At 29.3% G+C, this 13,636-nt stretch overlaps 1 protein-coding gene and 1 pseudogene across 1 annotated transcript; one reads left to right on the plus strand and one right to left on the minus strand.

Annotated features, from left to right (window-relative positions):
• Positions 1-5: 5 nt before the first annotated feature.
• Positions 6-2,114, plus strand: LOC131177101 (glucan endo-1,3-beta-glucosidase 4-like; the record flags this gene model as incomplete). Its single annotated transcript, XM_058142086.1, has 2 exons — positions 6-942; positions 1,648-2,114. Coding segments are annotated over 2 exons (969 nt in total), but the record flags the coding sequence as incomplete, so codon positions are not given.
• A 2,577-nt stretch (positions 2,115-4,691) lies between these two features.
• On the minus strand, positions 4,692-8,541 carry LOC131177104 (MDIS1-interacting receptor like kinase 2-like; annotated as a pseudogene).
• Positions 8,542-13,636: the final 5,095 nt, after the last annotated feature.

Below are 13,636 nucleotides of genomic sequence, written 5' to 3' on the forward strand. Positions count from 1 at the left end.
CTAATGCTGCTGTTGTTCTGGTTCCTGCCATGAATTACCTTCATAAAGCCCTAGTTGCTTCAAATTTAAATTTTCAAGTAAAAGTTTCAACTCCCCAATCCTTGGATGTTATCCCTAGGCCTTTCCCACCATCAACTGCCACTTTTAATTCTACTTGGAATTCTACAATTTATCAGCTCCTTCAGTTTTTGAAGAACACCAACTCATATTACATGTTAAATGCCTATCCTTATTATGGGTACACCACTGGAAATGGAATTTTCCCAATTGATTATGCTCTTTTCCGACCACTTCCCTCTGTCAAGCAGATTGTTGACCCCAACACACTTTCTCACTATAACAGCATGTTTGATGCTATGGTGGACGCTACCTATTATGCCATAGATGCTTTCAATATTTCTGGGATTCCCATTATTGTTACAGAGACTGGTTGGCCTTGGCTTGGTGGAGCCAATGAACCTGATGCCACTGTTGAAAATGCTGAGACCTTCAATAATAATTTGATCCGGCATGTTCTAAATGATTCAGGCCCACCTAGTCAGCCAACCATACCCATTAATACATACATCTATGAGTTGTTCAATGAAGACAAGAGGCCAGGGCCAGTATCGGAGAAAAGCTGGGGCATATTTTTCACCAACGGCACTGCAGTTTATACTCTTAGTTTGAGTAGTTCCAATCGAATCACTGGAAATTCTTCTGTCACCTACTGTGTTGTTAAACAAAATGTAGATTCTGGAAAGTTGCAAGAAGGGCTGAATTGGGCTTGTGGCCAAGGTGGAGCTAACTGCACTGCTATCCAACAAGGGCAGCCTTGTTATATTCCTGATACTTACCAGAACCATGCATCTTATGCTTATAATGATTATTATCAAAAAATGCGTAGTGCTGGCGGAACATGCGACTTTGATGGTACTGCCACAACAACTACAGTGGATCCCAGTAAGTTCTTCTATTCCGCTCTTTCGATGAAGGAAACTAGAATATAGTTTTTTTCCATAGACTGCTTGATTAATGAACTCTGAATTCAAGTGGCTCTTACAATTTTGTTGTCCTGGCAAACATTATGTTACTGTTCTCTGATAAACTAGTTACTTTATGCACATAATTTATTTGTTTGTAATGGGTTCTAATGCTATTTAAGTCAAATATTTTAGTTCATATGATATGTGTGGATATGTATTGCTGCATTGCTGCTCATCAGAAGTTACTGTGATCATTTTAGTCAAAAATCTTATCTAAAGATGGTATAATCATGAAGCAAGGAAAGTTCACCAGTTTTTTGCGAATGTGAAAATGCAATACATCTGATGAGTAATCTGCTCACTGCTTCCTAGGATCACATTACGAAAAAATCTCAATTAAAAGTTTGTACACTCATGAAGCAAGGGAAGTTCTCCAAACTGCATTAACCTGCAAAATGCCATACAATTATATTTAAGTTTTATTTTGGTTCAAGTTTCTAGAAGGCCTGAACACTGTTTTTGCCTGGCATCTCTTCCATTTGCTGCAGTTCTTGGTCAAGAAGTGAAAATAATTAAGGACATCATTTTTTCCCAATCAAGCATTTTTATGACAGTTGATCTTTTCTAGTATATATGTTTTTTTCTTCATATTGCCATCTTCACCAATGTTGGTGTTTTGCAGGTTATGGATCCTGCATCTTTACTGGAAGGTGAGAATCTAAATCTGCTCATGGTTAATTCATTTCCTTCTAGAAAATTAAGTTCACAATCATTCACTTATTTTGGTGACTCTAAATTTGTGTACATGTTGAAATAGTACAAATTCAAGCACAAGTGGGGCAAATTTTCCACCAGTGTCACCTGGACCCATAAGTCCTGAAGGAGGGAGTTCAAGTTCGAGCTTCCAAGCTTCAATATTTCAGTCTCTATTAACTGCAGCGCTTCTCGCTCTAATCTTGCTTTGACATCGAAGGTCTATTCATTTTTGCACAATGTTAGGTGGTTCAGTAACTGCAGAAGATTAGTAGCTGACTAGCTTCATTAAAGATGGTTAAAATGTTAATTTTGCTATGTGCATTAAAGAATAGGAAAATTTTCAATTGTTTTTGTCATTCTATCTCATTTTCAAGGTTTATCTGCTCATTTTTTTCAGTCCCTTCTCTTCCACCTCAGTTTTTGGTGTGGTGAGGTTTTGTCTTGGGGGTTCACTGTTGTGTAATTTTTAACTAGACAATTAATTTTAGGACAATGCAACTGTTAAGATCATAAACTCTGTTGCTAGGAAAGATTATCTTCTCGTTGACATCCTTTCTTGAAATTCTGTTTCTGTTGGGATAATGAAGTACTTGCAGATTAAAAATCACAAGGACAGTACCATTTCATACACCAAACAATTGGGGTAAATTGCAAAAGGCCTCTCCATATTCGGTAAGCTTACGTTGAAAAGATATTCAACCTTTTTATATGTAAAGAATTAATAAGATAAATTTAAATAAATTTTGAAAAGACAATATAAAACTTTTAAGAGATTAAATTGGTCTTTTGTAAGTTTTAAACACGTAAATGATTAAGATTAAAAAGAAAACACATAAATGAGTAAGACTTTTGGGTCGACCATATTGGATTTGGACCTGAATATTTTTTTAAAATAATTAATAATAATAATAATAATTTTATAATTATATTAGTTATTTTTTTTTTACCGTTTATAAATTTCTTTCATTGATACTTTATATATATATATATATATATATATATATATATATATATATATAATTTTATTTTTTTAAATAATTTTTTTTTAATTTAGATATCATTAACTGAATAGTGTAAATTTTTAGGCTAATCTAGATTAATTTTCACTGATAATTACTCAATTTTAAATATTTTCTTAGTAGCTTCACTCAACTTTTATTTTTATTTTTTAAACTCAAAACTCTCCCTACTTTAATTTAAGTAAACCTAAAATTCATGCTACTTGTAATTGTAGATTTACAAATTACGACAAATAAAAAAATTATTTTTCTGCCATCACATTTCTTTTAATTTTACATTTTCTATTAAAAATTTAATAATTTCAAAAAATTTCAAATATATTTACACCAACTACGTAATGCCTCAAAAATTTTAAGGAATATATAATTTATTAATTTAATTATTTTAATATTTTTAATATATTTTGATAATCATTTTAAAATTTAAAATTTAAATTTTTTACTATTAAATTTGAATCTACTTATTGTAGTACTATTTATTTTTAATTTAAACGAATAAATCATCATCATCAATAATTTGATAATGATTATTTAAGAATATAAAATTTTAAATTAATAAAAGATATTTTTAGATTTAATGTTATTTTATTAATTATATAATAAATATTTTAAATAAATTTATTATTACTATTTTATTTGGTACTAATTGAGATATTTGAAATTTAATAATAATATTATTATTAGATTATAAAAAAATGAAAAAAAAAATCGTTTTGAAAATTGCGTGATAGCCCCACTTCTCCCTTTCCCAAAGACCCCTTTTTGAAATTTATTTTCATGACGTGGTTAATGTAAATATATTATTATTAGTATAAATATTTAAAATTTATTAATAAAAAAATGATTCCTGCGATAGATAATCGCAGTAAATTCAGTGATAGAAATTACACGTCTGCAGCAACTAATTCATCAGCGAAAGCTTTGGCTTTTGAGGATATTGAGATACAAACAAATCATTCTTCTTTAAACTCAATGCGCAACTGTAATTGCTGGTTTTGAGATACAGAACCAAAAGCATTATCAAGAGCATTCCAAACATCATTGGAAGAGGATAAACCGATTATATAAGGAAATACTCCTTCAAATAATGAAGAGAGAAGCCATGACGGTAATAATTGACCCTCTTGGTACCAGGTCACATATTTGGGATTGGGAATAAGTTTGTTGCGATTGGTTTGAGGAGACCATTTTCTGAGGTGGGAAAAAATTATTTCTTCCAGGCCAAGTAATTCTTGGCGTTAGAAGGAGTGATGGGCGGCAGTGGGTTGAGAGGTAAGTGAGTTTGTTGTGGCAAGTGTGAGTTGAGATGAAATGGAAATTTAAATTGGAATGGATTCTTAAATTAGTAAGGTTTTGTTACAATTTTAGGATAAATTTTGACAATTATCACTGAATTTATTATCACTGAATTTTTCTAATTGTAACATTACAGATGCTGATCTGGATAGTTCTAGTATATAGTTTAGTCAGTATTTCTCTTTTTTCTCTCAAACCATGTGTAAATTGAATCCTTATCTTTTTTGTAGACATAATGATTTTTTACATGTAGAGAGAATAATTTTACACTTTGCATAACAGAGGAGAGAAAAATATTAACTAAGCGTCATATGGGAGCTATTCACTGCAATTATAACTGGAAAATCAATAATTAAAAATCAGAGAGATTTTATTGTACAAAATTTGAAAGTTTAAAGGGTTTTATGTTACATTTTAAAGTTTTAGTATTACAACCATATAAGTTTAGGGGGTTTTATGTTACATTTTAAAGTCAAAGAACTGTAGTGTTATGACCATATAAGTTCATAGACAGTTATTGAAATTTATCTTACCATTGTGCAATAGCAAATGATGAAAAAAGTTTGTTGTATATTGAATAACACAAGCACAAGCTTTTATAGTCCAAAGATATAACTGATAGAAGCAACAGATAACTATAAGAAACTAAGTGATAAAATACAACAAAGCAAGCTAATCATTATAACTGAAACAAGGATAAGAATAACCTCTAACAAAAATAACCTCACAATCTAAATATAATTTGTTAAACTTCATTAGTGGCACTCAGCCATTGAACTATTAACTTAGAACTTTGTACTTTAGAGTGGAATCTTAGCTGATAAAATCTGAGAAATCATATGCATAGTTGGCCGAGATTGAGGATTGCTATATAAACATGCAGTTGCAACCTTCATGATTGTCATCAGTTCATCTTGAACTTGAGGGGAAGGAGTTGGAAGGCGTTGGTCTAAAATATCTTCCAGGAGTGGTCTTTCAACTAAAGGGGATGACATAGAGAAGATAATTTTACCCGGACATTTGCCATTGATCACTTCTAATGCCACCACTCCAAAATTATACACGTCAAATTTTTCAGTCACCTTCATTGTGTAAGCAAGCTCTGCCACATAAAATTAAAAAAAAAAAAGAAAATCAAAATTTTTTAAATAAGAGTTTGCAGTATTCTTAATTTTCTTCTTTTTTTTTTTTTTTTAATTTTATCTGGATCCAATTGAGATTTGAATTCAAGACTTCTAAAGTCTCAATAGCTGAATGTGAATATGAAAATTTTGATTTTTTTTTTCTATAGATAGGCATTTTAAAAATGGGAATTAATAGGGATAAATTTTCAAGGTAACTTCAAATCAATAGAGCCAAAGTTAGTGTATTACCTGGTGCAACATATCCATATGCTCCTGTCAGTGCAGTCCAATGGGATGAATCAGGATTTAGAAGCTTGGCAGTGCCAAAATCTGTTATGTGAACCTCGAATTCAGAATCAAGCATAATGTTTTTGCTTGCTATGTCTCGATGAATAATTGGTGGTGAGCAATTGTGGTGCATGTAAGACAGGGCATTGGCAACACCTTTAACAATATTTACCCTCTTACTCCAATCCAATTCTTTAGCTTCTTTATCATTGCCCAGGATTGTGGCCAAGTTATCGCCTTGAAGGTACTCATAAACCAGAAATGAATGTGAAGCATACGAACAAAAACCATAAAGTTTTACTATGCTCTGATGCCTTATCTCGGTTAATGCCCTGATATTGTTCAAGAACTCTTTTTCACATGTACTCTCGCCGTCATGAAATGAGTAGAGCTTCTTCACGGCTGCTATAATTCCTGATGGCAAATTTGCTTTGTAGACGCTGCTACATCCTCCCTTCCCAACGCAAAATACAACATCGAAACTATTGGTAGCTTTTATGATTTCGTCATGCATGATTCTTCCAACAGAATTTGATATTGGAAATTCTTCATCATCTTGATCGTCTGCTTCTGGATCTTTTCTCTTTTGTAAACAGAAAAAAACTCCCAAGAAAGCGAGAAGTGAAAATGCTCCACAAAGAGGCAGGAAAATTATTAGAAACAACATTTTATGGCTCCTTTTGGAGGTGCGTTTGTTGATGGAAAAATTGCATGGTGGCAGTCCTGGAACATCCCCACACAATCCTTTGTTCCCCTGAAATGCTTCTATGGAAGCATTTTGAAATGCTCGGTTGGAAGGAATGGAACCTTCCAATTCGTTGTAAGATATATCGATGGACGACAAACCATGCATCTCTTCGAAAGTAATTGGAATAGAACCAGAGAGATTATTGTGAGAGATATTCAACGTCTCCAAGCTCTCTAAACTGCTCAATTGTGATGGTATCTTTCCTGTGAGAAAGTTCCTGCTTAAATCTAACTCCGACAAGTGAGTTAACTTCCCCAACTGAATTGGAATTTCTTGGCTAAACTCATTGTTGCTCAAATTCAAATAGATGAGTGCAGCCAAGTTTCCAATATTTTCGGGAATTGATTGGTTCAATCTGTTTGCCGACAGGTCGAGATACTCAAGATCAGTTATTGATCCAAATTCTGAGGGAATCCCCTCAGAAAGCTTATTGTCATTTAAGACCACCTTCAATAAAGAAGTCAACTTCCCCAATTCCTTAGGAATCCTTCCAAATAAATGATTTGAAGAAAGATCAAGTACTTTTAGTTGAGAGGCATTTCCAATATCAGTCGGTATCCTACCCGAAATATTGTTCCCTGCAATCTTTAGGGTCGACAAGTTGTGACACCCCCCCTAGTTGGATGAGATTTCACCATAGAATTTATTGTAGCTTAGATCTATGAACTTCAGGTTCGAATATACACCAAAATCTTCAGAAAGATTTCCATGGAGTTGGTTTCCATCAAAACGGGCTCTGACTAAGCTTGAGCAATTTTTCAAACTTCCAGGGATTGGACCTGTGAATTGGTTGTCATTCACGGCCAATTTCTCAAGTAATCCTCCAACGCAAATATTCTGGGGCAAAAAACCAGTGAATTGGTTTTTGTCAATGTCCAGCTCAGATAATTTCATTAGATTTCCAATTTCATGGGGGATGGAACCAGAAAGTTCGTTGTCACGAAGGAATAAGATTTGTAAGTTGCTTAAAAGACCAAATGAAGCAGGAATCGAACCATTTAGTTGATTCTCACTCAACTCTAGATCAACAAGAGACAGTAAGTTTCCCAACTCTTCAGGAATGGATCCAGAAAGTTGATTTTGGTAGAGATGAAGTTGTTCAATGTTTCTTAGCTGACCTAATGATGCCGGAATTGTGCCAGAAAGAATGTTTGTGTTAAGGCTTAGATTCGTAAGAGACTTCAAATTCCCGATTTCTTCAGGGATGGGACCGGAAAGTTGATTGTTAAACATGTTCAACACAGTGAGATTCTCTAAGAAGCCTAAAGAGGAAGGGATGGAACCTGTTAGGCTGTTGGTGTCCAGGTAAAGTTCAACCAAATTGGAGAGCTTTCCAATTTCTAGAGGAATGGGACCAGAAAGTGAATTATTGTAAAGAGATAACCAAGCAAGGTTAGTCAAATTGCCCAAGCAAGAAGGAATTGAATCATCTAGACCATTCTCATGCAATGCAAGCTCTTCAAGCAACCTTAGTTGACACATTTCTCTTGGAATTGAGCCATTTAACTTATTGTCATTGAGGTGCAATGTTCTAAGATTTGTTAGAAGGCCAATTTCTGGTGGAATTTTTTCAGACAACAGATTAATTTGCAAATCAAGATAGATGAGCTTGGTAAGGTGACCGATTTGAGGTGGGATGATGCCATATAATTCGTTAGCACTGAGATCAACGTATGCGAGTTTAGGAAGGGACGAGAATGGAAATTCTTGGAGCGTACCTTTTGAACCGGAACTTGTGAGGTTGATATTATGGACTCTTCCAGCTCTGTTGCAGCTAATTCCATGCCAGGAACATGGGCTTGCATTCGTTTCAAGGTGGCTAGAACTTGAAGTTGGATAAAGAATCCACGAAGACAGGAGCGGGCTGGCTTGGTTAAGGCTGGCTTTCCATTTTAACAGGAACGTGCTTCATCAATAGAGTTAGAACCAACATTAAGTGAAGAATGCGAAATAACAAGCAGGATCAAAGGAACAAGTATGAGTACTCTCTTCGAGGTTGAGAATCTCATGTTTATTGTTTTGATTGAAGGCAAATAGTGACTCAGGACTCGTTAAGTAAATGTGGACATGCACGCTCCTAATATATAATTTGGGGATTTTTCTTGTTTACACCGAGTTTATCATAAACTCAAGATATAAATATATGAGATCCATATATATATAAAAATTTCCCATAATTAATCCAGTGCCTTACAAAATGTGCAAGAGAAAGACCTCAAGCCTTGAGAAAGAAGTCTTCCACTAAGGAAATTTAAGGTGTTTAAGTTATTAATTAGAATGACAACATAACGTGAAATTTAAGCTGCTTAGTCAAATGCCAACCCAGCATGACCTGCAGTATTCATCTCCGGATTTATCTAGGAAACAGCATGTCTACCTACATCAATTTAAATAATATTGGGGCATTTTTTGAGGGATGAGGCATGAGGGGTTTTTTTTTTTTTTTTTCATTTGGCTCTAATTAAAATTTAAATTTTTTTTAAAGAAATTTTGACAATTTAAGAGACAAAAAATACAAACATAGATAATTGAAAATTTCTTGTTAAAAAATAATCTAGATAGAGTAGATTTTTTTTTTCTTTTTGGACAAAAAAGAAACCTTATGCGATACTATCTTTTTGACAATTTGCTATCTCTGTTACCCACCAAAAAGTTTAAACCATCAAATATCAATAGATGAATAGGCCAGTACTAGGATTCATTGATAAAAGATTATTATTCATACTTAAAGATCTAAACTCTTTAACCAAAAGGAGTTAAGATCCACGTACATTTCGAACTACTAAATAATTCATCAAATATTATAAAAAACAAAAACAAAACCGCTGCTAAGGAGAAGAAAATAGGATTTAAAAAAAAAAAAAAGATGTGAGAGTAGCCACCGATGACTGCCAAAGAGAAAATTAAAGGAGAATATTCATGAAAAAGAGAGAATATATCAAATATTGGTGAAGAAGAGATAGTTATCTATTATTGTATAATTCCACCATGCATGATTTTCCCAATATATTAAATACTTGTAGGTAGTGTTTGATACAAATGAATTTTATAAAATTTTATGGAATTCATTTGTAAATCTCAGTAGTATTTGGTATAAATAAATTTCACAAAATTTTATAGAATTTATTTATAAATATAAAATTTTAGTGTTTGGTTTAAATGAAAATTTATTTAAAATTCTTAATAATCAATTCTATAAAATTTATTATAACTAAATCAAATTCCATCAAAATTGATAGAATTTGCTAATAAAAAATTATATATATTTCAAGTGATAAAATTATTCTCTTATTTTATTTTATTTTATTTATTTCAAATATAAAATTCATCTCATTTAAAATAAATTTCATATTTAAATAAAATATTAAAAAAAATTCATTTGTAAATGAATTCTATCATGGAAATCATTTACAAATAAATTAAATTTTATCATAGAATTGAACCGAATAAGGTCCTAGTTATTTAATTCTACCTATTTTTTGATTGTATAGGATTTGAGTATTTCCTAAATTCATAAAGGATATGAATTTACAAATAAAGTGCTCATTTTAAGTTCATTTTTTGTGTTTATGAATATATAAATTATTAATTAAATATAAAAAATAAATATACTAATTATAGAATTGTTTATTAATATTTGGAGCATTATTGTATTAAATAGAATTTTTTTTATAGAACTATTAGATTATAAAATATAACTAAGTAAAATTCTATATAAAATGGGTATTCTACGCCATTAATTTTATGTTGGAGGCAAATTAATCGAAGTTAAATGAAATGAGAATATCAACACAACGTAATGATTAAAATAAAACAATTTATGAGTAATAATTAATGATATTAAAGTTATTTAATCAAATGAAAAAAAAAAGTTAATTTTTTTATTGAATTAATGAATGCAAGGAACTAATCTTTAGGTGGACTTTACTATAAAATGAAGGATTTGAATTTAATTAAAAAAAAAAAAAGGCAAAGTCATCTTTAAAGTCAACTGAAAACGTAAAATTAGAGGAATTTGTGGTCGCACTAAAAACGCTAGAGAATTTACCAAAACAAACAAAATAAGAACCAGAGAAAACAAAGAAGGAAGACTTTGGTGGCTTTCACAGTCAGTCAAGCTAGTAAAGTGCTAAATGTTGGAAAGCGATTGACTTCCCCATGACGTAAACTTCAAGCCACAAGCTTAGATTATTGGTCTTTTTAAATGAAGAGTTTCACTTTCCCTTCCAATCTTCCTAACAAAAAATTAAAAATAATTTTTTTAAAAAAGATTTTTTCTTATACACAAAATAAATAATACAAAAGATTTGAAATATTTAATAGTATTGATGTTACATGTATGTTGGTTAATAGACAAGCTATTTGCTCTACTATTTATTTATTATTTATTTATTGGTCTAACACTGTTTTAAAGGGGGAAAATATTTAAGTGAAAAATAAAAGAAAGAAATATTGATGAGAAGAAAAATTTGGATATGGAGAAAGAAGGTATGAGAAAAAGTTATTTTATGAAAAATAAAATTATAATTTAATCTCATAATTTTTTTAAAATAAATATAAATTTAATGTATAATTATATATATATTTGTGTTATATAATAATATATTAATATTTATATTTCATTAATATGAATAAATTTATTATTGTAAAAATTTTAAATTCAATTATTTTTTATTATAAATAATTAAATATTATTATTTAAAATTTTAATTAATTTCTAAAATTTAATTAAATTTAATTTATACAATTATTAATTATGATATAAGCTTTATTATTAATTTTATAATATTTATTTAATAATATGACAGTTAAATCTCGAATCGATTTTAATTAAATTTTAAACTCTTAACGCTCTGCTTTCACCAGTTTAGTGACCCAACCAGATTTAAAACCATAGTTTAAAGTTGCATTTATAATTTTAAATATTTTTCTTTTGTTTTTTTTTTTCAAATTGAAGAGGACATGAAAGTGGGGCTCATATTTATTTTCTATTCTAAATTTTCTTCTCTCATCTCTTTCTGACAAGAAATGGATGAAAAATAAAATTATAATCTAATCTTATTTTCCTCTTCCTCTCTTATTTTTTCCATTTCAAACAGAGCATAAATGGAGCTAAATGTTTTTCTTCTTTGAATGGAGAAATTATATTATAAAGTGGTAATTATATGCAGTGATATTATATAAAATAATAAGTCAATAGAAAATAGACACATATAATTTTAGTTATTAATTTTTTTAAAAAAATTATTTGATAATTACTTAATAATTATAATTTTATAAAATTTATATTTTTAATTTTATTGATTTATCATTTATTTAAGATATCATATATGAAATCAACTCCACCCAAGCAATATATATATATATATATATATATATATATATATATATATATATATATATATATATATATATATATATGTGGTGTATTCTATTGTTACTTGGTTTAAAACAAAGTAAAAATTATTTTATTATAAAAAAATAAGGTATTTAAGGAAATTATAAAATTTATCTCATTAAAATTTTGTAAAATGATACTTTTTCCGTAAAGTAGTCAATTACGAAAAATTTCATTAACTTAACGAAAAAATAAAATTTCTTAAATATATTAAATTATCATATTTTCCATGATATCTTAAATTTTAATTAAAATAATATATATTAAATATGAAATACTAAAAAAATATATCTTATTTAATTTTGTTTATAATATTTTTTAATATTATTAAAAAATATTATATATGTTTTGTTATGTGAAGAAATTTTATTTTTTTCTATTAAGTTAATGAACTTTTATAATTGACTATTTTATGAAAAAAAAATCATTTTACAAAAATTGGATGAGATAAATTATAAAATTTTATTAAATCACCTTATTTTACGTAACAAAGTAATATTGACTTTATTTTAAATATATATTTTTCTATTGATCAGATGTTTATCCACCTCTTGATAAGATAAAATTATTAAAGAAAAATTATTAGATATATTCAGTGCATATATGTTATCTTTTATAATTATATAAGATTCATTTTTAATATTATAAGAATAATTGAATTTTTTATGAAAAATAAAATATTATTTTTTTTTACTCTAAATATATTTAATAATTAGTCATAATTAAAATGCAGCCAATAAATCCGCCATAAAATTAGGAATCAATTGGTTGTCCATGTGGTGAGACTTTTTTTTTGGAGTAGGAGACCGTTTATTATGATTGTGCCCATCGTGACTTTTCCTACTCCCATTTGTCCCATGCTGAGGACTCCTCTGTAAGTAAGGACTATGCCGAGCAAGGGATAATATGCACAGACTTTCAAATCAGCTACCAGTATTCCAGACAACAACATTGAGAATGTCAATCATGGTATGCACTTGGCTCAAAGCCAATTTAATCTTATCAATGAATATAATCTTAAAAAAAAAAAAAAAAATCAACGGAGGATGGGTCTAAAAACTTGTTTTTCTTTTTTAGTAAAGTAATAGAGAACGGAAACTGACTCGTGTGAGTAATATACTTTTAGCCATTAAATTAAAATAAGTTAGGCTTAAAAACTTTTATTAATGAGGACATTATACACATATAAATTTATATCCTCTATCTCATTCTCTCCCCTATGCCTATGTGTGTATAATGTTTCAATGAAATATTAAAAATGAGACATTTAGATTTAATTTTAATATAATTTATTTGAATAAAAATAGACGTATTATTTACTTAATTACATTCATAAATAAATATTTAATTCATGAATGTATAATCGATAAATCATTTAAAATAGATTTCAATTAACATCCTCTTAATTGTATAGTATTTTGAATTCACAAAACAAAATTTCTTCACTTATGTTTTTAATTTAACATCATGATTCTAATTAATGAAAAATACTGATTATTTAACTTTATTAATACAGTGCTATTCAAAATGTCTAAATGAATATAATTCTAATTCCATACAAATATTATCCGCTAAGAATAAGTATTTCACTTTATTAGAGATTCCAAACTTCACCCTAAATGGATTTTCTCTAAAATAGAAATCCTACGTTAACTACTAAATGCTACTCAAAATAGGAATTTACCCGATGATTATATAAAGAGTTTAAACCTCCACAATCACGTATATTATTATCTCTAGTAAATTTTATATTCTACTCAGTTTTAATTACTAACTTAAGCATAAGAGAGGTTATTCAAACTAACTCATTCAGTGTTCTCTCTCTTATCTTACAGGTCCAAATCTACAGGTAAAATCCACGAGCAGTATCAGTGGTGTTGTGTGTGAGAACTAAGCAAGTGGACAGCTTGTGATTTATAACAAACCAGCTAAAAATAATTTTCGATGTTATTCAAGAATTCCTTGAAAGTATCTGAGGTTCATCGATTTATTTTCTTCTCTGTTGTATTTCATCAGAATGAGATCTAAATAAAATGTTTGGA

The sequence above is a fragment of the Hevea brasiliensis genome, unplaced genomic scaffold (genome assembly GCF_030052815.1).
Source record: "Hevea brasiliensis isolate MT/VB/25A 57/8 unplaced genomic scaffold, ASM3005281v1 Scaf331, whole genome shotgun sequence".
NCBI lineage: Eukaryota > Viridiplantae > Streptophyta > Magnoliopsida > Malpighiales > Euphorbiaceae > Hevea > Hevea brasiliensis.